Here is a 27,702-nt window from a genome sequence, read left to right on the forward strand (position 1 = left end):
AGACAAAAAAAATAGCACAATAGACCATTAAATGTGTCTTTCTTACCGTCTGTGGTCCACTTCCAGGCATCTACCGACTGTAGAAAGATAATCTGAAGGAGCAAAGTACTGAGAGAAGGAAAGGACCAGGCGGATGTCTATGAGCTGTCATGATCAGGAGGGGTTAAGCACGGCCCTCTTATGTTTTTGTGTGAGTATTCACGTAGTAATGTTTGGCTTTGTGTGTGTGTGTGTGTGTGTGTGTGTGTGTGTCTGGAGATCTCACTCCCACTCTTCTCCCTGGCTCTGTCTCACCCCCTGACTCCGTTTCCATCCCAACCAGCCGGATCTGCCTTTTGTTGGGGTAGAAAGGCACCACTCAGCCATGTAATTGAAATCCTGCTTCCAGAGGTGGGGGCTGCAGAGTGGGTGTGTGTTTAGGGGATAGTTGGTGGGGTGATGTGCCGCTAAGAAGATGTGACACACGCAGTACTGAGAGATGTCCGGGAAAATCAGCAGTATAATCAACAGAGGAATGTGGAAAATTGTACTTTTATTGATAAAAAGCTGAACATTTGGAACATTAGATTGGCTGTAACCCATTGTTCACTGTTTACATGTGCTATCAACACAATGAAAGGTCTCATTGTAGTGAACAATTAATCAAGGCCAACAGCAAATCAAAATGTATACTTAAAACAAACACTGAGCTGAATGAGAAGGATGGTAGAACTGAGAACTCATTGATAACAAGAAGAGCTGCTTATACTGAACATTGTGCTCTTTTTTGTTATACAGCATTGTTTACAACGACCACATTTTACAACCTCAACAGTCAGATACAGCTGATACCAGTGTGCAGCATTATGGATCAGGCATGCCATCCACAAGTGTACAGTGGATCCTTCACCACAATGAACAAGTAAATTTGATGTAACCTTGTGTCAGCCCACAGACCCGCAGGAGCAAATGACACCACTGCGGAAATGTATGATACGCAAATCGTGTACAGTATTTCTGCCATACAGCCGTATCTTCTCCGTTCTGTCCGAGTCCCAGTCATCACTGGGGTTCATCAGGGGAAATCGTCAGATTTCCACTCTGGCTGAAAGGGATGAAATCTGGAGATTTCCTCCCGGTTCACCCCAGGAGGTCTACTCCTATCCCACTCTCAGCTGGATCTGTGAGATTCTCTACCGGAGGCAGGTACTTCCTGGGATCCCCGAGGAAAGGTGTGGAGGGAGGCTGGTTGAAATGGCCCATCAGGAAGATCCCAATAGTGCCGATGAAAAACACCAACGCCATGATAATAAAGCACACTCTGTCAATCACCCGGGCCACCAGGAACCACTCTTCATTCTCCTGGGGTTGAGAAAAAGTTGGAAATCATCAGTGAGGGCCTGTTGTATTCTATGCTATCTATTTTTATCTCACTAGAGTTTATATACGCGCATCTTTTTGTTGAATGAAACACTGAACAACCCTGAGTAGACGAGCAAGAGTATGAATGTGGAACTTACACTCTGGAAGTTGCTCTGCTGTCGTGCGCTCTCGGCAATATGTTTGCAGGAGGCCACACACTGTTTCACCTCTGGAGAAGCCTTTGCCAGACTGGTTCCAAGCTGCTCTGCTGTTCCCTCCTCTAGCCCATCATCTAGGTGCAAAGGTCAACCCCATATTCACATATTCGTAAGGGGAAACATGCTCTGACATACACTTATACACAAACTCAATTTAATTCAAATACTTACGTAGCTTCTCTAATACGGATTTCATCAATCCGTTTCTCTCTTTGAGTCGGGTAAACATGAGTTCTGAGCGAGCCGTTTTCATCACATATTCCTCCGCCTTGGCGATGAGGCTGATGGAGCTGCGGCGTCTGCAGGGGACCAGGAAGACGTCGTTCCTCTCAGGGGTGCGAGTTTCACCGCTGCCTGTTTCTGAGGTTTTGTCATTGTTCGGCGTCCAGGGCCGCATCTGCATCCTCAGCAGCCGAGGCAGGATGTTTAGGAGGATCTGATGGTGACACAGGGTCAGAGGGTAATCCCAATGCCAAATAGATCTGTTTGGACTTCTCAAGAGCTGCTCAATAGAAATTCCATTCAGAACGAGGGTTTGGTCTCGCCACAGACTCACCTTTCGGACTCTGTCTGTCATCTTGTGAGTGTTGGGGGTTCTCAGGGACACGTTGAGAACTATCACACAGTTCATCACTACCATGGTGGTCACTGATATCACGAACATCAAATACCTGCAGACAACGAAAGCCGTAATGTGCTGGGTTAGATAATAAATCACATCCATTTCAGCACTGTATAGGATCATCCTTGTAATGGAGACCGCAGGTGACGTGTTATATAAGGTAAATGATATTGAGAGACTTTGAATGAGTGAAATGTTAGAGTGATGCATGTGTTCTTACTTTCCAATAAGAGGCACTGCCCTCGATGTCTCAGGAACCTTTTTAGCAATAAGGAAGAGGAACACAGTCTGGCCCAAGAGAGTGGCAATGGACATTGTGCACTTCTGACCACCAGCTGCCAAACCCAAACCACAAAAAACAAAACATTCAGTCGGGGATGTGAGCTTTTGTCTTGATGAAAATCTATATCCATGAGAGAAAGAGTTGATGAAAGTTTCAATGGCTTATGGAGAGACACCGAGAGGAAAGACCTTCACCTTTGGCAGGTAGGAAGTAGACCAGCAGGCCAAGGGAGGAGAAGAGCACACAGGGAGCAATGATGTTGATGATGTAGAAGAGGGGCTTTCTCTGGATGATGAGGAAGAAGACCACCTCCTGGTAATCCAGCTCATCTCTAGTGAACTGATTGTTGATCACCTTCTTAGCTGGCCTGTGTTTGATGGCCCACTCTCCATTCTCTGACAACATTTATTTTTTTAGTTTTCATTGCATAAAAACATTTTACTGCGCTTTTTAGAAGATAATTCGGTAACCCTTTAAATTACAGGCCATTAACTGCACAGTAATGACTGGAAATAACTAAATAATATCCAAATAGAATAGATGTAATAACTAGTTTTCGTATGAGAAAGACACCTTTCTAAGTTTTCTAAAGTGTGCGGTAGTTCCACATATCGAATGCAATTACAGATAAAAGAGCCTTTTTTACTTGTATATTACTCTGTAATTAGCAGTCATTCTAATGCTATAACTGGTTATTATATCTATTTTACTTGGATATTATTTCCAGTAATTACTGCGTAATTAATTGCCTGTAATTTAAAGGGTTATCGTTAATTCTAATGATGATTAGATTTACTAAAATTATTTAAGATGTATCATTCAAATGCATCATGCTGGTTATCCATTGTGTGACCGACAGTATTGATTACTCATTAGGCCTGGCTGCAGTTGAGTGCTGTACCTGTGAAAGCCTCAGGGTCAATATCCACCCACTCCAGCGTCTGATTATCCTCCTCTTTGAGAACCAGTTCAATCTCATTGGCACTGTAAGTCTGGGAGCTGTAAACAGGGAGAAGACAATTATCCACAAAACTGTCACCATGACAAATACATCTATTACCTTTTACAAGACAGCGTGGTGAAAAGAGATGTGTGCTGGGAGTATTGTCCCTGGGTTGACCGGACAGGAGAGAGTAGAAAGACCATGGCATACATTAAAAAGAAGCTGGTTTTTAACATGGATATAGTGGAGTAGAGGTTCATTCCATAATGATGTAGCCATGGAAAAAAATTGATACCTACTCAGAAATCTAAAATAAATTATGACACTTTTTAAAGAATAGTTGGTAACTTAAGTCCTTAGTTGACAACATTTTAACACTGTTACAGCCTGAATCCTTTATATTTGAGAGATATTGAATGGTGAACTTCAGGTAATGCTTTTATCCCAAAAGGTTATACAGTAGATACAGTTGTTTTGGAATAGAACCCCAAGCAGCAAATCCTGAGCTTCCTCTCATGTTTCTACTCTCTACTCTGTTTCTTCTTCTACTTTCCTATTTGTCTAAATAAAAAATTAAAAAAAACCTTAAGATAAATAGACTGCCCATTCATCAAGGGGGGTGTATCCATGTAATTGAAATTGATGATTTTAATCTTGGCAGTAAATTTGATCTTGTTTGAAGAACAAGTGTTCACTGACCTTTGTCAAGCCATATCAAAGTATCATGATTTGTGCCTCTACCCACCGGAACACCATGGTGCAGTTCTGCCAGTCGAAGGGGAAGTAGTTGACGGTGATGGCGCAGGCGCTGCGGTAGATGGCAGGAGGCAGCCAGTACACACAGCCGTCAGAAGACACCAGGGCATTGCAGTAAAGCGCTACCTCAAATTGTCCATCCACACTGCACACAGGACAGAACAGAAGTGAACGGAAAGTTGTTGGCCCATGCAAAAAAAATGAAAATAAAAAAAAACATAATTTCTCTGTATTATTCTCTGTATTATTTCTCTGTGCAGCTTTAAGTGGCTTGCTCAGTGACAGAAAAAAAAACAACTTAGTGAAGGTTGACACACTCACTTGTTCTCCAGGATGACGTCGGGCAGCCAGATGCTCTTGGAGGGGACGCGCAGCTCGGAGGTGATGTTCCCATACAGAGCTGACCTGGGGGGTTGGTCCCATCTGAGCCTGTAGTCACACCATTGCTACATACAGGAATACTCTGGGTTTGCCTTTGTTGGCCGTGTCTTGCTAATATACTGTGCTGTGGCATATCAGTTGTGACCATTTCTGCTTACATGCATTTACATTACACTGCCATTTTAGGCATTTAGCAGACACTTTTATCCAGAGTGATTTACAATAAATACAGCAGTATATACGTTTAAAATCATCAATCATCAGCATTGTAAAGTAGCCAAAAACAGAACGTTACGTGAGAAAACCTTGGGGCCAAGGCAGTAGATCGAGCATACATTGTGTGTTGGGTTACCATTTCTATCCAGACGCTGGTTGTCAGGGCCTCCTCCTTTTCATTCTGAGGACAGATGTGTATCTATTATTATTTTTATTTATTTGGAAAGAATCTTCTCTCACAGGCCCACCCACTGGCTCTACCCAAAAACACCAGACAGACAGACAGACAGACAGACAGACAGACAGAGAGACAGAGAGACAGACAGACAGAGAGACAGAGAGACAGACAGACAGACAGACAGACAGACAGAGAGACAGACAGACAGACAGACAGACAGACAGACAGAGAGACAGACAGACAGACAGACAGAGAGACAGACAGACAGACAGACAGACAGACAGACAGACAGAGAGACAGAGAGACAGACAGACAGACAGACAGACAGACAGACAGACAGACAGACAGACAGAGAGACAGACAGACAGAGAGACAGACAGACAGACAGACAGACAGAGAGACAGACAGACAGACAGACAGACAGACAGACAGAGAGACAGACAGACAGACAGACAGACAGACAGACAGAGAGACAGACAGACAGACAGACAGACAGACAGACAGACAGACAGACAGACACCAAACTTCACCCACCAGGGAGATGAGGTTGGTGAGGGTCATCTTGATGTAGACCTGAGTGATGTCACCGCTCCGCTCCATGGGCCGAACGTTCTTGTTGTACCCCTTCATTAGGTCCTTGAAAAGGTCCCCTTCAAGGTTGACTGCTGATGCTGCAGGCAAACAACACAGGACAGAGGGAGAAATGTGAAAGACAAACAGGACTGATGGGAACAAATCAAGCATACCTTAAATATTCCCTCAAATATACCTTAAACACATTTCAATTATAATCCCAGTTCCATTTCCAATAGAAACCCTGTTGAAATACTTACAAATCAGGACATAAATAGAGAAGACATTTTCCTATTCTTCTTATGTAAATATTTTCCTTTTGGTGGAGCAAGCATAAAAGAGTAAGAACTGTTGAAGGCAAAACAAAAGACTAATTGAAGACAAGCTGGCTACTTGTTTAAGTGGCCTGTAGGCTTGGCAAACGTACCGGCCACAAACAAAATTTGCCAGCATTTGACTGGTGACTAGTATTACATTAATTTCAAGCCCATGTACTGGACATCACAGCAAACACATGGCTCGATGGTTCATTTCAGGTAGACAGAATATGACACTGTGGTATTACAGTTGGTCTGGCAGATCATTAACAAGGGATTGTAAAACTCATTGTTCAACAAATCTCACACCTACAGTACAACGCAGCACATTAAGTCTGATTAGGCAACTCTTTTAAAATCCTGCCAAATAATGTAGTCTAATTCAATAACAGGACAATGAGGACATATCTTTGCTTTTTCACCGGTCAGATATTCATCACTGAACATGCTGGTTTGGTGAGCCATGTTGAATTCATACTGAAAATCCCCTAAATATCAAGATACTGTAACATTCCTCCCAAACACAGCAGCGGATGGAAAAGAAAGCATTCCTACCTGTGGTGGATATCATAATAAACATCAAGAGGAGTGTTAGAGAGAGCGGAGATCCCGAATCCATCTGTGTGTCTGTTTGCGCTGCGCTGCCTGAGACAAAGCTATGACAAGTAATCTGATTCACATGAATACAACTTGTTTGGGGTTGCTGGCACTTGGCCTGTGAGCACGTACGTGTGTGTGTGTGTGTGTGTGTGTGTGTTTCCAAGCAGAAGTATGGGAGTCAGGGTTTGGGCTGTTGGGAGGGTTGAGGTTTAGAGGAATGGCTGGGTGGGAAGGGGGGGGTTAGTGATGATTGTTAGGGTTAGGGTTAGGTCCAAGAGTGTATTTCTAGTACTGCATAGTCAGCTGTCACAACAACACAACGCACACACACACACACACTGAAGAACATGAGACGCACAGTTTGGGCATTGTACTCAGTACATGGCTGCCCTCCAGCGTTAGGGCACACCAGCAAAAGACACACTGTATAGTAGTGCTATTCACGGCTGTAGGCTATTGTTATTCAAGCATCCTAAGTATGTCATGAACAAAACAAAGTCCCTCATAGAACTTAACAGGGCAAACTTAGCACGACTGTACACATATAAACAGCCAGTTAGCAGCTTTTTCCATCAGACGGGCCTCGTTCCAAAGCTAATTGCGTTCTCTGTTATAGATAGGATCACAGGCAGAAAGATTAGATGAGGATGAGGGGGAAGACAGCCACAACAGGGAGTGTGTCTGGAAGAGAGAGAGAGAAAAAAACACAGTACAGTAAATGGAGGGGACAGGTGACAAGACTCCTCTTTTACAGCAGCACACACTCTGATGACTGACCAGGCTCTGTGGAGATTGGGTGATATTGCTCTCTCGTTTATGGCTTGAAAGTAGTGGGGGGGGGCGACACTTGTCACAAATACTTCATGTTCCTGCCAGTGCTGGGCTCATTTCCCACACACACAACCAGCCAGACGCAGGAATGTAGTTGATGTGTTGCAACAAAAGTATATGTGTGTGTGTGTGTGTGTGTTGATTCAGCTGTCACACTCATATCCCTGGATATCTCTCTTTTAGGGCATGGGTTGGGCAATAAAAAACATTTTCTCCAGAGATTAGTGGGCAGATTCTGGTCCTGAACTTTTGACTGAGGTCCTTCAAGCCGCTCGTCACCACATTCAAACGGTGGCAAGGAGCTGGACGAAAGCTGCCAGTCAAGACGAGGACTGGTTACGATTCTAAAGTAATACTTCCAGTAGAGCCAAAGCGAGCAACAGTTGTCTGCATATGCAACGCTCTGACTCATGACAGACGGACGTTCACGCAACAAGAGGCTCTAAAGGTCACCCCAGTCCGGGGTCCAATTACAATTCCCCATCCAGGAATAAGGAGAGTGGATGGTGAGGTGGGGGGCATCGGTAGCCACAGCACAGCTGCTGTGTTGATGGGAAAGCTTACTCCTAAGGCGTCAGGGCTGAGGTCAGTCTGGGGTCATGCGGGGGACCAATCAGCATCGAAACTTGTCTAGAGAGAATAAGCTGGGGTCTGGGCCGACCTGCTGACCCCTTCTCTGTTGTAGATCAGCAGCTAAATACCGCAGGATTAGCAGCATTACTGTCAGCTAATTTGAGTATCTCATATCAAAAGTTTAACTTGGAAATACGTCAAATGTATAATTTTTTGCTACGACATTCAATACCACAAGTGAACAACTGATATAATTAATTACAATTTTATTCTTTTTTTTTTTACAAAAATACAAAGCGTTTTTTCTATACAAATAAATATTGTAAGAATAAAGATAACATGGATAATATATACAGTCTGTGTGCTTCACAAGAGGCTCAACCTTTGCAAAAGACATTATGACATTATGAATAACTTATCATTTTTGTACAGACTCATAAGTTAGAAAAGGCTGTGTCTAACTCCAGCCACATAAAACAAGCTGTGGCTCGATAGGTGGTCAATAGTTGGCTTGATACATTCATGGTTGTGTGTTCATTTAGAGCCAAAGTGAGGCCCTCAGACGGGGTGAAATGTTTTGAAATAATGATTTTCACAGGCGAGGGCGGAGGAATCAAAGTTTGTGTGTGTGCGTTTTATGTGCGTCTCCCTGGACGGAAAATAGTCCCAAGACAAGGGTATTCTGGTGCTTTCCAGAGTCTTTGCTCCATCATCTCTCATTTGACTCATCATGTCTTTCATGTGTTTTCACTTGGCGTTAGGATAAAGTTATGTCTTGAGTGCGTCCAGTGCCAAAGCGATGACCCTCGGCATACTGCGGTAGAAAGACTCGTTCTCCAGGCCCACCAGACTGTAGAAGGTCAAAGGTCGCCCTCCCACTACCGCTCTGACCCGCGCCTCGTAAAGACCTCGATCATTCTTGGAGCTCAGATCAACTAACACCTGAACCAAAGAGAGAAACAAAGAGACAGGGAGAGAGAAGAGAGAGAGAGAGAGAGAGGAATAATACAAAAGTTACAAAAGGATTCAACTGTCACCTTCCTTTCTGTGAATGCACATATTCCTCTTTCAACCTCTCCATCTTCACCTCTTCAAGGATTATTTACCTCTTGGAAGTTCATGCGTAGGTTCTTGGTTGGGATGCCCAGGACCCAGCGGTAAGAGTCTCTGACTTGGCTGACATGCTGCGAGGACTCTCTCACTCCGGGACAAACTAGAGGAACAGATGTGTTTCATTAAGAAATACCATTTTCCCATGACCAAACATTACAAGGATTATTTTGCAAAACTATTTAATGAAACCACTGTCAAAACTAAGTGTAATACATACTTTTCCCACTGGCGCCGGGTAGCTGCCTCTTGCGAAGAAGGCTCCTGTGTTTCCTGTGGAGGTTTAAGGGCTGGACAGGAAGTGCAGCGTGTCTGGGGTCGGCGGTTGTTGCTATGTGGTCGCCCTCAACGACTGGCTGGATGACAGTTGTGGACCGGACTGGGAGCGGGAACGGTGGGGATGTTGATTCTGTTACAACTCCATTCTCAAGAAAAGAAGGATCCTCTGATGTGACGCGACGTGTTACATCAGAAGAAGCATCTCTGTCAGACAAGGTTTCACTCATTTGTGTCGTGTCTCCTGTCAGAATTCCATCTTGTGTCCTGAGTTTCTGAATTTCACCCATCAGGACTGTCAGAAGTGACCCAGACCCCTGGGATTCCTGGAAGGAGGCGGGGTTGGTGTGCATTAGTGGTCCAGCGAACGCAGTAGGAAAAGTGGGAATGCTGGGAGACTCCTCCTGGAGGTAGGCTGCGTCCAGGTGCAGGATGGGAGGAGCAGTTTTGGAACCCAGTTTGGAGCGCAGAGCTGAAATAACAGATTGGTACTCTCCCTCCAGCCGCTGTACTGAGGATTCCTCTGTCTGCAGATGATGTAAAAATACAGTCAGATATCAAGGATGGAGTCTAATAAATTTACATCAAGAGAGAAGCTCTCTCTATCTAAATGAGAGAACAAATCAAGAAAAAAATGTGTATAACAAAGACACCAAGACCTGCAGCTTGAAAGGAACAAAAAACGTTCCGCCATAATCACCATTATATATTAAACATTAACACATTATTTTATGCTGATGTGGTTATTAACTAATTAATGCATTAATTAGCAAATATTTGTATGTCAACATACTCTTCACATAACACACAGGCAGTATTAATATGAACTCCGACTCTTAAAGCGTTAGTAGTTTCAAGAAAATCAGTTTTTCCTAACTAACATGTAAATTAATGTAGCCAGTTGCTCCAAAATCTAATCAGATCACCTACTCTATAGGGGGAACCTGTGGTGTAAGTGTGAAGTTTCTATCATGTATTGTTCTTGAGTTAATGTGTTAACAAGAATGTGTCTACACACAGACACACACACATACACACACACACACACACACACACACACAGACCCCACCATGACGACATAATGACAACATCCCTTGCATAAAAAGGATCCACTCTCAGATACTCTTACACTGTCATATATCATCAATCTGTGATGTTCAATGCATTCCAGGAGTTAGCTTGTGTTGTGATTTACTTTTTTGTTGGACCCACTTTCCCTCAACCTGCCTGCCTGTATACTTCTACTTCAGTGAATTATATGTGTAGGTGGAGAGAGCAATACCGATAGCAATAGCATAGGACGAGCAAGAGAGCAAGATCGTTTTTCCAGCGAAGAAAAAGTGTTTTATATAACATCAACGGTACATTTTAAGTTTTCTGCTATCAAACATCATTTGCTATCGACAATACATTGTCTCCATTTGACCAGTTATTCTCATGAATAAGAAAAATACACCACAAACAACTAGATGGGCCCAGAAATGCAAGGTACATCGCCAATAACTTTTTTTTTGTGATTTAGAGTGGATTTTCCTTTTTTAGTTTACTAATTACTACTGTATGAGACACAGGTGTTCCTATGCAAATGTTGTCTTCTTTCACCCTGCCCTCAACCTACCTGCAGGAACAGGTTGTCCTCCTGTCTTAGTGGTGTGGAGGAGATGGTTGCTGATGTGTCAGTGTGTTGTCCATCCAGGTCCTCAGCCAGGCTTCTCAGGTATTTCTCCCAGTCGTCCACCGAGGGGCCGACCTCTCTGAACAAGGCTGGGGGAACTGGAGGAGGACCCTGCTCCTCTGGCAGCACAGCACCGCCTAGCTGTTCTGCAAGGAATAATACACCTGTTACAACATATATCCTACAATACAATCTATACAATCGTATACCAATTAATCTAGCAAAGAATGTTGGACTGCATCACATTTCAGTAGGTGTATTTTGTTTGCTTAGGTATTTATATGTAGAGTTTTTCAAGCTTGGACAGGAGATTGTATATGTCAATAGTGTACCTGCGGTCTGTGCGAGACCCTGTCCCAGGCCCAGGTCCCTCCTCTCTCTGGTGTGAGTGAAAGCTGTGCTGTAGATGTGCTCCACCAGCTGAGGCAGAGTCTGGGTGAAGAAGGTCAAGTCCACCTTGTCCCTGATGTAGTCCTCTGCCCTCTGCAGCAGGTCCAACAGGGTCTGCAAGAACGAACGCAACTCTAGATTGCAGAGAGCGAGCGACAGGTTAGACACCGCTGCGTTACACATCACAGCATCATTTCAAAGCAGCATAAAAATGAAGAATATATATACATCTTTAAAGCAGATTTTACTCCATATGGGTCAAAAATATCACATAATGGTACTCACGGCATTTCTTGAAGCGGGTGAGGCACTTGTCTTCGGCCATGCGGCTGCAGGCGCTGGCTGTCTGCCCGGGGGGGCAGGTCAGGGAGTAGAAGCGACAGAGAGAGCTGAACTCAGACCTCTGCTCCTCCTCAGACAGCTCCGTCGTCTTCAGGAGCTCCGGACACGTTGGCTCACGGCTCCCAAATGACTCTACGAAAGACAGCCACCGATGACATTGATGATTTTAGATTCAAATGCTGGAATTGTTTTTTTGCCTCATAATAAATGTACATAACCAGTCAATAATGTATGCAATATTCACAAATTCAATGATAATCCTCTGCACAAAACTCAGTAGAGACATTTTAACTCACTCTGTATCTCAGCCTGAATCCAGTCAGAGAAAGCAGAGACCCGTGTGTAGACTCCTGGTTTGCCCTTCTCGCCACAGCCGTCTCCCCAGGAAGTAATGCCATGGAGTTGGAACCGACCTGATATTCGGTCCTGGTAGATCAGTGGGCCTCCAGAATCGCCCTACAGAAAACACAGAATCCCAAAAAATTAAAAACTGGTATCATTATGGAAAACGCAAAGGGTGCTGCTAACGGGTGCCAAAAGTCACAGATTCTGTATCTCGACACAATTTATCTCTAAATCCTATGAGATGCTTAAGTGATGCTAAATAGAGAGTATTCAAACACAAATTTCACTGAAAGGAGCAAAGCGTCAGATCTTCTACCATGAGTTAAGGGTATGTCAGTTCAATAATAATAATTCTGTTCTAAAATTAGATATCAAACATTTGAAAACAGTGATACCTACTCTCACCAAATGATGGATAGCAAGTCATTCAAAACAACTTATGGTACCTTTTCAAGGATAGTAGGTAATTTAAGTATATTTAAGAAATATTGAATGATCCGTGTCAGGTAATTACTTTATCTAAAATGGCTAATGAAACACTAGTCAATTCAAGTCAGACTTCAGTTGGTTTACCCACCTGACAGGAGTCTATGCCTCCAGAGAGATAGCCGGCACACAGCATGGTGTTGGTGACCAGCTCTTTGCCGAGGGCGCTCTTACAAGTGCTCTGAGGCAGAAGGGGCACCTTGGCCTCCATCACCACGTCAGCAGACGGGCCGTCTGTAGAGAAGATACACACGGGAATACACTATGGTTAAAGTAATTTGCAGTGATCCGTGAGGAGCATACTTGGAGAAATGGTGATTTCTCAGATAAAATTGGATGAACCTAAAATAAGATTGATCCCTGGGGATGGGTCATTGCAGTAGCAAAAAACAGACAGTTAAAATTGAATCAATTTAGAATAGTAAAGATTAAAGATACATGTCTTCATCCTGCCAATACAAGATTCCTGCTGGCTTCAAAGGATTCTTGCGAATATGTTGACTATCAACAGATTTAAAAATGTACATGTTTGCAGTTTACAGATTTACAAACTTACAGTCCTGTGCAGGAGCGTATATTTCTCTCAAGGGAACAAACAAAAAACCACTCATAGAAGCATTCAAGCTTGCTAGCAGATAAGCCACGAACAGTGAAAGTACATGTCATATAATATGTGCTATTCCCCTCACCTTCATAGAGGGACCCCCAGCCTGCCACCAGACATGGGCTGCCAGTGGGAGGCTCCATGCCGGAGGGGAGACACACAGGGGTGACGTGGTCAGACAGGACCACCGGGGAAGTCAACTCCACCAAGGCTATATCGTTGTTAAATGTCTTTGGGTTGAACTGCAGAGAGAGGAGAGGGTTTAAATGATAAGGTGATTGATGGATTGATTGATTGATTGATTGATTGATTGGTTTAGTTGTTTGGTTGGTTGACTGGGGGACGGTGGTGGAGGAGCCAATAATAACAACATATGCACACATGGCATGTTATGTTACCTTAGGATGAGGGATGACGCGGTTGACTTTGAGAACCTGCTCGTCAGGGTCGGTCTTGGTGATGTCAAACTCCCCCACCACGGCCGTCCAGTAGCTCTCACTACGGCTTCTGCAGAGGACAGAAAGATAACAGAGCGGGAGAGAGAAAGAGGGAGAGATACAGTTATCTCTAATGACGCAGTGACAAATTATACAAATCGATGACCTTATCACAGTTACAAAAAACACTGCTACACACACGCACACTCACCCAGCGAAGCAATGAGCAGCGGTGACCACCCAGGAGCTGTCGACCAGCACCCCTCCACACATCAGGCCACCATCTAGCTGCAGGTTGACCAGCCAGGGCCAGCTGCCTAGAGGAGCAGGGGAGCCCCCCACAATCCTGGAGCGAGGCTGCGTGATATTTTGCACGGTGGACAATCTCTGACCACACACTGCTGCTGGGGCAGAGGGACATGGGTGGTCAGGAAATGCAGTAAATTCCACTTTTCTTAGACAGATTGATTACAAAAGCTGTGTAAATAAGCAGATGACAATTTTAGCTTCATGCCTCGCTACTGATTTTCATCCTAGTGTTGATTCTTCATTCTTCTGATATGCATGAATGCTTGTCCGTGAACACATGTATCCCCTCACCCTGTGCACGCGTCAGCGTAGCGGGCTCCAGGTTCTGCATGGTGTTAAGAAGGCTGCACTGGAGGACGCGGGCGCTACAACTCTCCCCCATGATCCTGATGCAGCTCTCCTTGTCCAATTCGCCTGGCGGGCAGCGATGCTGGTAGAATGCACAGGCCTGGCTCAGAGCCCAGCTCCGCTCCGCCTCGTCCTGAAGCTTCTGGGCCTTAGTGATGACATCACACCTGGGCTCTGACAAGGCACTGGCAGGAGAGGCTGTTGGGCGAGAGGGAGAGATCTGGGGTTGAGTTATAGATATAGACAGGCTAAGAAAGCATTCACTGGTAATACTGGAAACGGCGAAGAGAGAGAGCAAGAGAGCGGAAGAGGAATACTTCACTTACAGCAGGAACTGGACTGCTGTCCACAGTCCTGAAACAGACAGGGAACGCAGCCCTTGCAGTCGGCCTCGGCGCGACTCCTCTCAGATGAGGCGCGCTCAAGAGCGGACAGAGCACTGGTCAGAGCCGCCTCCAGAACCACAGTGCCGCGATCAGACAGAGCTGCAGGTGAGGAGAGGACAGGACGAGGGAGAAGAGAAATAAGTAGACAAAGAGATGTCAGAAATGGATAAAGAGGTGAGAGAAACAGAAAGGAGAGAGAAGAAAGAGATAGAAATGTCCGTGAGTACTGTAAACCTGCAAAGCACCGATGATGACCATTCAAAAGGACATAATGTTGATCCATACATGTTCAGAGGTTTGCTGAATTCTGACAAAGTTATAAGGCTTTCTGAAGGTAAAATTTGGCAACAGGTCAATGGGAAGGACATCTAGGTCATTACACAGAAGATAGTCATGGTCTGTGGGAACAGTCTATGTGTGTATGTGAGCGTTTGTATGAACTGGTACAGCTTTCTGGTATGTGTGTGAGTAGCCCCCTTTTTCTCATGCTGCTCTTTGAGCTCATTGGCAGCGCGTTAGGGGAGCTAGCTCACGCTCAGCGCGCTGGTGAGGCTTCTACAGACACACTTCAATGGGACCGCCGACCCTGCAGCCCCCCTCTGTGCCGCGCCACATCACAGGATAGGCCGCTAACAACAACAATGCTGATTGAAGACTTAATTAGAAGGCCAGGGCTGAGTGGGCAGAGGCTGGCGGGCAAGGACAGGCCCTAGGGACACAGGCTGGCAGCCCCGGGGCGGCTGGGACCCCGAGTCCCTTGTTCTAAACACTCCAAACACACACCGCCATCACCACCGCAAGCATGAAGGCTCCGCTGTACTCAGCACTTCAACCAGAGAAGGCCAGAGGTCCCTCATCACTGCGCCGCTACCGCAGGATTAGACTCGTTACTTTACAGCAGCTCTCTGATAAGCTTTCCTGGGAAAGTGCAAAGATGTAACCGGCACAATGTAGGCTAGAGAAGACGAAAACAGGATAGCCCAACATTTCTGATCTTTGCTCTTATGAAAACAGTTTATGAGTAATGGCGACGTGTATTGGTCATGGGATGATTTTTGGTAAGGCATCGTATTGCATCATTGGCTACATGGGAACAGACACCTGTTGCTCTTCAGTAGAACGCTAGAGGAAATACTGATCCGCGCCTGCCACCAGTCATCCTACTTGAATAACATTTAATCCAACTGAAAATACCCAGCATTTGTGAATGTGTCAGATTAACATTTTCCTGCTGTTTTGCCCAAAACGTAGTTAAATGTATGCTACTCTCCAAAGTTAAGTCGGTAGTGTGGGTGCTCTGATCTGGACCACTAGTTTAGTATGACCAGATGTTTTTTCTCCTCAACACCTTGAGAAATATTCACTCAAAACCTGAAGCATCACAACATCACTACTTGGTTTACGGGGTTCTCGCTATGATGCTTTAAATAAAAAGAGAAACATTGGACTTTCAGGAAATTTGAAACGTAGTTCCAATGCAATTACTATGAGTTTCCCCAAATTATTTTCAATTACACTCAGTTCCACCCCTGAGGGCGTCTACAACGTTCGTGCTTAAGGCGCTGTGGTCAGTACTGTGGTCAACAGTCTCAACAGGAACTGCAAAAATTAAGAAAAACAAAACACTAAGTCCTGAAAAAAAACATCTTATTGCAGCGCTGTTACCTTTGAGTGCACTCTGTGGCATCCTGTACACCTCTCTCCCAGTCGGGGCTCCCAGGAGGCAGTCCAGCCCCATCAGCAGCAGTGATACCAGCAGCATGGTGTCAGAGCATCAGACCTCCACTCCTCCGTGGCAACAAGCAGACAGGCAGGAGACGCACGGGATGACCGAAGAGGATGCAGAGCTGCTGGAGCTGAGGCTAGCCGGCGGTGCGCTTACTGTGTCCAGGTCCTATTGTCTGGCGGTCGCTAACTGTCTCCCTCCTCCTGACTCTCTGGGCTATCTCCCACACTGTGGTGCAGGGCATCTGTCTGTAAGTTTACTTAGAGGAACAATAGGTGCCTGGAGTGGTCCCTGGTATATATAGAGTCCCCAGGGGAACACCACCAGTGAGAGGGAGGGGGAGAGGATAGGAAAGAGAGAGAGAGAGAGAGAGGGAGAGAGGGAGGGAGAGATGCTCCCATGGCCAATACACAAACAGATGAATTCATTAAGACTGTGACAGCAAATCGGGCGCAACTTGCCAAGGCTGGATATTACAAAGAGGTTTGGTTCTATGAAAGGAGACAGAGGGAGGGAGAGAGAGAGAGAGAGATAGAGATAGAGAGAGGGAGGGGGAATGGGGAGGGTGGAGTGATTGGCTGGGCGGCAAGGAAGGGGGTGTTGTTTGAATTAATTAATATGAGAGGAAGAGGGAGAAAGTTGTGCAGTTAAGGGTATGGGCTGATGTGACATTGGAGTAGAGGAATGCAGAGCGAGAGAGACGGTCAACGCAAGTCTAAATGAAAGAGTCACAGCATGAGCAGAGAGAGCCGGAGATGGAGAGATAGGTTGAGTGAGAGAGAGAGAGAGAGAGAGAGAGAGAGAGAGCGATGGGGGAGGGACGGTGACAGGGAGCGATGGGGGAGGGACGGCGTGTGAGAAAGCAAGGGAGAGGGAGAGAGAAGCGTCTGCCATTCTCCATGCCCCTCAAAGAGGGCATTGTCCCCGGCGTCTCTCTGAGGATGCCCACATCAAAGCCGTCCCCCGGGCATCACTTGGCCGCCGCCTCCATTGATCACTTACAGTCCTTTATCCCCCCCATTAAAATATTGTCAGTTCACATCACTTTTGTCTTTCTCAGCTGAACTCCCGCTTTTGTTACATAAAGATACAGTAAAAGAGTGTTTATGATCACAATGTGTTCTTATAAGTCCAGAGGCGGTCATTCATTCAACAGATTTCAAGTTTTCATCTTAAGCGCTTGCATTTATTAACTTTTCGTATATGTCCAGTCACTGCACCTGCTCAAGCACAAAAAAATGCAGAATAGTCTTTTTTTCCTGAGACATACTGTTTTGACTTCCTATGGGGCTCATACTTCTAGTGTTTTTATAGAGCCTAAATTGAAAATGCCACAGGGCAAATCTCTTGCTGACATATGATGCATATTATCACACAGATTGATGTGTTAGACGTCTCTGAGGCCTTAAATCTGGAAAATGTCAGGATTTCAGCCTCTATCTGGTTTTGTAGTTTGTTAACATTAAGACATTTAAAGCTCACAGGGTAACATTCTGTAAGCTGCATCTCCTGTTTTACACACAAAAAAATAATACAATGAATATGCAAAACATTATCACCCCCTGCTCTTTCATGAAATAGACGGACCAGGTGAATCCAGGTGAATGCTATGATCCCTTATTGATTTCACTGATTAAATCCACTTCATTCATGAAGCAGAGATGAAGATGAAGTGGAAGAGACTGAATAAAGGATTTTTAAGCCTCGAGTCCACTGAAACATGGCTGTGCAATTGGAGGTGCCATTCGATACTGAAGGTTGTTCTAATATATTGTACATTCAGTGTGTTGAACAAAAGCAATAGAGTGGCTAACTACTTGGATCCCACTTCTATTTGTGTGAATGTCTAACATCAGTAACGTAAGAAAGTTAAAGGTATGAATCTAATTTGAAATTCTCTATGCAATGCACTAATATGATTCAGTGCATATTAATATTGCAGGCATTAGGTGGTAGAAAAGTCTGCAGACGTGAAAGTGATTCAGATATAGAATTGATACAAACACAATGTTCTGTACATCCACAGGCAGTGGAGAGGGACTTGGTCACACTCTAGATGCACACAGAAAAAAGTCTGTGCCGCCCGGTAACCCAAAGGAGGAACACAAATTGGAGTCATCTTTGAGCCAACTAACTGGCTGAACGATAAAAAGACCAGCGGCCGAATCTAGCGGAGCATTATCAAAGAGAGCCGGCCACCGCTGCCACAGGCCAATGCTGACAGCAGAGTTCACACTGCCAACAACATACGTGTGAGAGAGTGTGTGACTGTGTGTTTATGTTTCAGTGAAAGTTTGTGCAGCCAACTCTGCTAAATTCAAATGGTCGAGCTTTGATGTTGGAAAATTACAAGCGACTTTATGTGTGTGAGGATGAGAAACAAAAATAGGCTTGAGAGTGTGAGACACAGAAGAAAGGAGACAGGGAGAGAGGGTGTGAGTTGGGGTAGATAGAAGAGATAGAAAATTACATTTCTTCCTTTTCAAACTGTTGATTTCAGACTTTCCTGTGTGTGTGTGTATGAGTATTTGCTGTGTGTGTTGCGCCCCAGCCCCCTCCATGCACCCGTGCGGCACAATGGCCCTGAGATCTGAGAGCAGGCTCAGGCAGAGCGGAGCGGGAACGACATGGGACAAACGGGCGGCACTCTTTCATTCCTTCCCTCCCTTCATCCATCTGCCTTTGATGTCCTTTGATTAATCTGCCTTCTGCTCACTCTTCATCTATCCACCGGGCATAGAGCACTGTACCCTCCCTCTCTTTATTCCTCCGCCTGCCTGTCTCTGTCTCTACAACTCCACTGGGGATGTTCTATCTCATCTACTCTTTCCAGTGATGGATACAAACAATCATATATGTGACGGGTGTCTGTGATGTCAAAGCATAGTGGCTAAATGAGATTTTGATCCTCAATTCAAGAATAAGCGGGCAATTTCCCTCCGTATGTGGGAGAACTTAAACTATGAGACTGGCTGTGGAGAGCTGACATGGCATGAAGGCCAAAAACACATAATGAGTGGGTCATACCCTAGGTTTATTTTGTTCTTTAGGGCCGACAGACTCCCCTGAATGTAGATTACTTAACTGTCTAGAGTCTGGCCTAAATTTTTTGTGAGCCCATGAAATGGATATTTGTCTTACTGTCTGTCAAGATATGGCTATACAGTACCAGATTGCTTCGGGAGGATGTGTTTTTATGCAACATGGCCTGGTAAATTTTTCACAGCCCATGTGAGAAGTATGTTTGGGTTTGACACAGCAGTGGTTGCAGTGGTCAGGCTGCAGAGATGCGAGCGATTACACAATAATCTGTTGGCCCGTCTACAAGTGATATATCTTTACCCCAGGGTGGACAGACTCCTCACTGGGGGGCTGCATGAGTAGGTTACATAAAGTAACCGCACAATGCTCAACACAAAATCACACCACAATGAGAACCTTAACAACAATCGTGTTGAATAACACCCAGGTATTGTGTTCAATTATGAAACCATTTCTCCCATTGTCTCAGCCAGAAAACAATTGAAATCTAGGTCAGTGGGGTACGCAAGGGAGAAGGGGTTCCCAACATTTCAGCACAGACAGACACTTGAACCCCCTGACAATAGTCAAGCAGAAACAGCTCGTCTGCACAGGCCTGTATTGGGTCATTGTTAGACATGTTGTTAATTAGATCTATTATGACCTCAACAATCACATTAACTACCATTAAATGCACAACCATCAAATGTTCAATAATGCAATATAAAATTTACCTAAATGTCATAATAATCATGGGTTGGATGATGATTTTATGAGTAAAAAAAAAAGAAAAAAAAGATTGCTCAGACATAAATCCTTTAAAATTAAAATTCATAGACCCTTTTGAGATTAGAAAAATTTTATATTTTTAAAATTCATAGACCCTTTTGAGATTAGTAAAATGCAATATTTTTATTGAATAACTGGCAACTGGCAAAAAACGTCTATTAACAGTGACATAAAGAAACAAATGTTAGCTTATATTATTAGATGAAAGAGTTTAGGTTCTATTCATGAATCACCATTAATGAACTTGGAGGAATTATGCAAAACAAGAAGGGCCCTCTGTGTCCCGGGCCCAGCATCAATATGGGGCGGGGCATTGGCCCAGACTGATGCCTTGATGGTCACTGATTCTGAGAGGCTGGGCTCTTGAACACTTTGAGGGGCGAAAGCCTGCGCTCAACCCTCTGGTTAGGGTTGGCAACAGCTCCTTCCTCCTCTCGCTCCGCCAGGGAGCCCAGGTCCTTGCTAGATGTAGAGGGGCTGACCAGCAGCTGCCGGCGGATGTTCCTTACCTGAGGGGAGAGAGGTCAGACGCAAATACTCACTCAACAAAGCCTTCTTTGTGTCTGCATCAGCCTGTCTCGCTCTTCTCACCTCAGTCTCAGTCTGCTGTAGGGCTTCTAAGCGGGCCTCTCTGATCGCATCCGCTCTGCCCACCTGCTGCTGTATGGTGGCTAAGACAGTCTCACACTCACTGCACCTGCCACAGTGAGCAGAAATAGAATGAGCTGAACACAAGTGAAGCAAATCAAACCATTTATTTGTTATATGCCAAAGTAGGGCTGCAAATTAATCATTCATAATCATATATTGCTCTTTTAGTTACCACAACTAATTAATTACAAGGAATTAATTAATCATAGAATACTGGTACATTGGCAACACTGAAACATTTCATTTAGAGTGTCTGCTGTGGTTGGAAATAGTCAAGATGTTGACATATGATGCCAAAAGTGCAGTATAAGAATTTTGCTCCTCAAATCATCAATACTAAGAATTGTGAGTAATTAGGATCAGAATATCGAGCAAAATAACCAGGATGATCATTTTAGTCATAATAAAAATAAAAATAAATACAGGAAAAACTTTGAACAATGAATTAAGTCAAACTACAAAAGTCTGCTCACCACTGTGTGAGTATGTTAGTGATCCTGCTGGTTCCCTCCGATGGGATGTCCCTGCTAATACTGAAGTCCACCTCCAGGTGTTGCTTGCACTGGTCCAGCTTCCCTCGAATCACGTCTGCATACACCGCCTGAATCAACAGGTCCTCCAGCTGCCGAATACTGACAAGTCCCAAGTCCTTCATCAGGACAGAGTACGGGATAACCTGGGGAATGATGATGGATGGAGGATGGGTAGGTCAGACAGAATCAACACTAGAGTAGGTAGAATAATAGATAAAGTGTGGAAATAATGAACAAAATTAAAGTTCTACAATAATTATAATTTGTGTTGATTAGTACTGTGATAATTACATGATTGTAATTCTACCTGCATATTTGCAGCCAAGTTGACAATAGACAGGTGCCTCAGCTTGTTTTTCTGGATGTCATTCAAAGGGGGAAGAGTGTCTTTTAAAGCTGCAAAGAACAGCAACATATATGTAACGCTTACCCTCCATTAGAGGAAACTGCAGACTCTAAGCAGAAAGTAAATGAAAATCAGTCACTGCACCTTCGTAGTGATGGTATGTGCCATAGGCAAAAATGTTTAGCAGTTGAAAATAGCCCCTGTTTGGACCACCAGACAGCTGAAGCGGGGAGAAAAGGAGAAACAAGATGAAGTACACAGCCAATGATTCCCAGTCCACTATTATTGAGAAGCTACAGCTGACTTGAAAACGCTGACATCTGGTGTCACAATCCTAAAATTACATTCATTAACACTGCACTCAGGTATTGTTGGGAATAACTGTCTTCTGCTGTGACTGTACTCAGGACAGAAGTGGCATGTAAGAAGCATATACTTAATGTATGTGTATGTATGTGTGCACTACCTGTTGAACGCAGGGAAGTTCAAGAAATTCCCCAAAGGCATACACTCCAGGAGCCTCCAACACTTGGTTGATGAGGCTGATCAGATCTGATCCTTTGGCTCCTTGAGCAAGTAGCATGATCTGCTCAAGCTGGCTGCTTTGCTTCTGCTCCCCAGCCATCTGGGATCAACAAAGACACTAACATTGTACTGCCAAACGTCACCTTGACTTAATAAACTATAACTGTTTGTAGTTTTGATTTGCTTCTTTTATACTAGCTATAGCTAACGTCAGCTGAGAACATTTTAAGTCTTGGCACAGAAGTTGCTGGCTACAAATAACAAGTATTGACTAAATATCCCCACAGAGTGAAGAATATCTTAATTTCACTAACGTTATTACGGCATTCACTAGAAATTAGCACAACAAAGGAAGTATGACTTTTAGATTATGTATACTCATGTAGGTTATGTAGGTCTAACTATGTATGTTTTCCTCCCCCTTCCCAGCTAGCTAAAGTTACAGTGTACATTAGATGGTTGTGCAATACTAACACATCACACTAAATCATACCAACAACAAAAATCTATTCAGATGCAGTTCCTTAAGAGCAAATATTATCAAATGAGGGCCTGTAGTTGAATGTGTATCTATTTAAGAAAGTTTAGGAAACCTCCTTGTCCCAAAACAAACAAACAAAATGCATGTTTAACTGCTAACGTTTAACGTTAGGCAGACACTTTAGCCAAGTAAATTATGCTAGCTAACCTAGCTAGCTCACCTGAGTTAGCCACAGCTAGAGAGTTATTAGCTAAATTAACATTAGTTTACAAAAGCTTTACTATTACTCACACTAAAGTGACTTTCATACTCACTAGTCTTTGTTATATGTGACTTGATATTTCTTTTCAACTGATGCCAGCTGACTGATTAATGTCAAACAGAGCCAACTTCAAACATTCACATGCCGGAATGAGTATTTTCTTTCTCAATTTGAACCTGTGATGACATCTGGAGTCGCTCTGTCGAGATTAAACTGGAAAAGATGGTAACTGTTACAGTGAGAGAGAGAGCCACAGAGATTTTCAGTGGAGGCTTTTCTGTTTCAGAGCTGCTTCTACTATTCTAAAAAATATATTATTATTATTATTTTATTTATTTATTTATTTATTTTACAAAAAACAACAAAAACAGTTAGGCCTACTTTAAACACTTGAATTGCAGACTAATTTGTAAGGCTGTAGGTGAGCTGTTTACAATTGTTAAGGAATAGCATTTATGAATTCTTAACTATTATCTCATATAAGACAGTTGGAAAAGATTGGCCACATGGAGGCAGCATGGGATACAGACTGGGAAGACACTGACCAAAACTGACATGAACCTGTGTGTGCAAGCTAGTGCAAGCTCAAGATCTATAGCCTACAAAACATCAAAACACACTGTAGAGTGCCTCCCATCTCAAACATCAAAAAGGGGTTATTTCACTATTCTGGCACTCACCGCCCTCTCTCTCTCTCTCTCTCTCTCTCTCTCTCTCTCTCTCTCTCTCTCATTGATGTTGAATGTTCCTTTCATCCTATTGCTCAATAAAATCAAAGTAGTAAGAATACTTCCGCTGAGAAAAAAGTTAACTTTTGTGCCATTTCTCATCTAAGGAAATGTAGGAAAATGAATCAGGGGATGGTGGAGGAGTTTTTGAATTATTCATCTTAAATCTCATTTTTATAGAGGAGTAATATCACAAATACAGTTTTACTTTCATTATTGGTAATTGTAATATTATTACTGAAATAAAAAAACATTAATTCAAAACATATCCTATAATTATTGGATGTCAATTGACTGGCATACAGTAAAGCAGTCTCTATTAGAATCGTCTCCATCTACATTCCTTGTTAGTGAGGCCAACTTGGTGGCATTTTCAAGTGGACACCTGGGAGACTGAAGAGTCCCCACACCTTATTTGCTCCACACAACTAACTCAAATGAATTGAATGTGTAGCTGCTGTTTCATCAGTTTGTTCCTTGAGCTTATTTAATGCTCAGTAGTATGATTAAGCTTATGGTTAGATGGTTATTTCAAGAAGTGGGATTACTCAGCCAGATGCCTTTTAAGATAATCATGGGTTGTTGTTCCAGATGAGGATTACTGTAACTGATGGTCATTGGTTACTGATAGGCACTTTGTGTTTAGCACTTGCCCTTAGTCTGGCTCGGACTGTGAAGCCTTCCCTTACTACAGTATTACCACATAGCAATAAAAGTTGAATATGTCCTGTCTTATCTGTTCTGTCACTTGAAAAGGATCCAATGCAAATGGTGTATTTTATCTTGGGAATTAGCTTTCACTATCATGCAGGATCGTCACGCTACAGTAAATGAAGCACAACAGTGACCTCTTAGAGCGTGTCTTTTTTTATTTTTGAGAAAACTGATGATAAAGCAAATTTGAATCATCACCATGGTAGAATTTAAGACAAGCTGGATATTTACAAACATTTGTCAAATATCTCTGATATTGTGTCTGATACTGATGAACCTGAACTACATGACTGTCTCAGGGAAGACCAACATGCATGACAATCTGTAGCAGATACAACAGGAGTTAAGACATTTGCAGTGCACCAAAGGTCTTGCATGGGTTGCAGACAGACAGCATCCACAACCCCTGGAAACACCAACTGAGACACAGAACTAAACTGTATCACTGTCAAGGTGGCATGGGTCACAATCTTCTGACTCAACCTTGGAAAAGTATATGAATTCAACACCGCCATCATGTCCAACTGCAACGCCCTGTGTGTCTCAAAATGTCTGGAACAGAGAGACCAGAGGTGGTGATCTGTTTCTGTCGGGCAGTAAAATGTACTTCTCTGATGATCGAACTGCAGTGAATGTTGCGCATGGGATGACCTCAACCTCCGCTCTGACTCACAGTGCTCTCTTCATGTCCGGTCAGTCCAGCAGCTCCTTCACATCCTTCTATCAATTTCAGAAGCAAGAAAAAAGAACCCGCCAAAGAGATTTTGTACCTTGAGTATTTTGTACCTTGTTCAGCAAATCATATAATATATATTAGGTATAATGTTGCAGTTGAATATCTAGCTGAGTTAGCATATTTGGGGATTCATTTCTAATAAATCCATGATGAATTTCCTTTCGAAATCTATTTCTTCTCTTGTCGAAAGGAAATAAATAATATTGAGTAAAAATTATTGAATACAAAGTGTGTCAGGTTGTCCCTCCTGGTTGGATCATTTGGGATTTGGTCAGCAGATGGCATTAGAAAGTCTGAAATTGAATCAAAAGGAGAGATATTGTAACAAATATTATTTTGTCATAATATTTTACATAGAGTAAAATAAACATATCCCACAAAACAGATGGCAAAGCGAGCCATGACCTGCCACTTTATGTTCTTATGTTTCCCTTTTTAATATGTGATTTTATTCTTCCAGGTTTGTAGCCTAGGACTTACTAAAACACTGTAGAATGGGGGTCTAACAGACTTTGTCTCACCTCCCCCATGTCTACAGCTGTGCAGGGTTTGTCTGCTCTGATCTGGCTGACCTGGTGGGAGAGGCAGATACACATCATCCCCCTCCTCTCCCTGGCCGAACCATTAACCATGAATTATGGTGCTGCTACCATCACAGCCAATTGTCTGGATAAAAAGCAGACTCTGTCTCACTTACGGTTGTGTATTGTGCCTGAACAGCAGGTTCAAGATCAACGTTTCTGATCAGCTCTGTGGTTCAGGTCAGAGCAGGTAAGCAGATGACACTTCAGTCAACAGAAAATGCAGGCTGTGCTGCAGAGCAGCACACTGCACTTCTGCACTTTGATGATTGATCAGAGCAGTAAGATCCATTGACAGGGACGTTTTTATTTTATAGAACCTTTGCCTCATGCTGCAAAAAATATATTTCACATATACTTCAGAGTATGTTTAGAGATATGTTTCATAATATACAAAAAGTATTTGTATACAAAAGTATTTGTACATGCAGATGACATTTATTTTGGATAGTAGAAATACATTTTCTTCAAAGGCACTGTTGACAACATAACTAGAGAGACACTAAAGAGAGAGAGAGAGAGAGAGAGAGAGAGAGAGAGAGAGAGAGAGAGAGAGAGAGAGAGAGAGAGAGAGAGAGAGAGAGAGAGAGGAGAACAGGGTTTCTGTCACCGGGAAAACTCCCACGGTTTTATCATCAGGAAACCCGCGAGCAGATGTGATGGTGGAGTGATGCAGAGACTGGACACAGAGACGGATTAACAGATACTGCATTGAGCACCTTTGACAGAAACACAGTAAGTGATCCTGGGTGATTTTGCATTTTATCTGGGGCTTTTAACTGCCAAAGGGGACTGCAGCACTGCCTACTGCTGTAACTCTTGGTCAGCTGTGCTACTGCAAACACCCAGACAGGAATATCACACCACACAGACCAAATGTATGATTTTAACTTGGCAAGCTTTTGATTTACTATTAATATAAATATTTTTTTAAATAACAAAAAATCTTGCCATTCACCAGAATGTGTTATTGAATATTGTCATATTTTTGTATATTGACCAATGTGTGAATAACCAATGTGGCTTCCTTACAAAGGCAACTTATCTGCAGTTGAGTTTCAGACAGAACTTTAAGGGAAGTGTGTGTGTGTGTGTGTGTGTGTGTGTGTGTGTGTGTGTGCCACACAGTCCTCATTATATATTAAAAAATTATCTATGCAATACCTCTTCTCTCTTGGTGATAAAGCTATAGCGGCTTGTGGCAGGCTTCAACAGCTTGCCACATTTCTGAGCCTCAGCAGTCTGAACAGGGATGCTGCGTTGTATTTTTCCTCTGTTGTGTTTTCTGGCTGCAGTAGTTTGCCCTACTTTAACAAACCAGGCATTTATTTGCCTGTTATGAGCTGAGAGCACGGTAGCCAGATGGAGGCTGTTGATCTTGTTAAAAAGGTAGATGTGAAAAGACCATTACCTGGACCAGAGCAAACACACGCGTACACACACACACATGTATGCATACACACACACACACACACACACACACACACACACACACACACGTATGCGTACGCACACACACACACACACACACACACACACACACAGACACAGTTCTGTGCAATATACCATTCAGTGAGCTGTGATCTAACTCTGGTCTCTGCACCTGCTGCACTTATTAAGTGGTCAGTCATGAAGAAGGTTATTTACTGTGTCATTCCCTACAGCTTGAGTTATACAAATGCAGACTTTGAAGAAAGTTGGGATTAGTGTGAAAATTATTTTTGATTAAGTTTTTTTATTTCATTTTTGTTGTAGAGAATTTCCACCTTTTGCTATACTGAGCCTTTTGTCTTGGCCCACAAACCCAGCAGAGTATAATCAGCCATTTCTTATCATCTTGCTCCCTGTGGCTAGGTGAGAGGAAGGCTGTAGTTGTGAGTCCATGTGAGATTTGCATAGAGGTTGGCCATCGATGGCATATGCCACGCATGAAACATAGAGTAGTAAGTGTTGACCTGCAATGTTAATGATTGACCAGGCCTCTTACTCTCAAACACTCAGAGCTGGTTGCTAAGGACCTGGAGAGAGGAGATAGCTTGGTTACATGTCTAAGGGCTGATATCTTTAAA

At 43.5% G+C, this 27,702-nt stretch overlaps 2 protein-coding genes across 2 annotated transcripts; both read right to left on the reverse strand.

Moving 5' to 3' along the window:
• Positions 1-590: 590 nt before the first annotated feature.
• On the reverse strand, positions 591-6,454 carry chrng (cholinergic receptor, nicotinic, gamma). Its single transcript, XM_071926832.2, has 12 exons — positions 6,384-6,454; positions 5,473-5,609; positions 4,897-4,941; positions 4,485-4,609; positions 4,153-4,308; positions 3,366-3,463; positions 2,659-2,859; positions 2,402-2,516; positions 2,116-2,230; positions 1,731-1,995; positions 1,500-1,633; positions 591-1,341 (listed from the first exon to the last, which is right to left on the reverse strand). Exons 1-12 carry the CDS (start codon positions 6,445-6,447, stop codon positions 1,120-1,122), a joined length of 1,677 nt encoding a protein of 558 aa, XP_071782933.2. The 5' UTR covers positions 6,448-6,454; the 3' UTR covers positions 591-1,119.
• A 13,960-nt stretch (positions 6,455-20,414) lies between these two features.
• Positions 20,415-22,231, reverse strand: LOC139932894 (COP9 signalosome complex subunit 7b-like). Its single transcript, XM_071926833.1, has 6 exons — positions 22,073-22,231; positions 21,751-21,826; positions 21,568-21,656; positions 21,201-21,403; positions 20,668-20,773; positions 20,415-20,585 (listed from the first exon to the last, which is right to left on the reverse strand). Exons 1-6 carry the CDS (start codon positions 22,229-22,231, stop codon positions 20,415-20,417), a joined length of 804 nt encoding a protein of 267 aa, XP_071782934.1.
• Positions 22,232-27,702: the final 5,471 nt, after the last annotated feature.

This window comes from Centroberyx gerrardi, chromosome 13 (genome assembly GCF_048128805.1).
Source record: "Centroberyx gerrardi isolate f3 chromosome 13, fCenGer3.hap1.cur.20231027, whole genome shotgun sequence".
Taxonomy (NCBI): Eukaryota; Metazoa; Chordata; class Actinopteri; order Beryciformes; family Berycidae; genus Centroberyx; species Centroberyx gerrardi.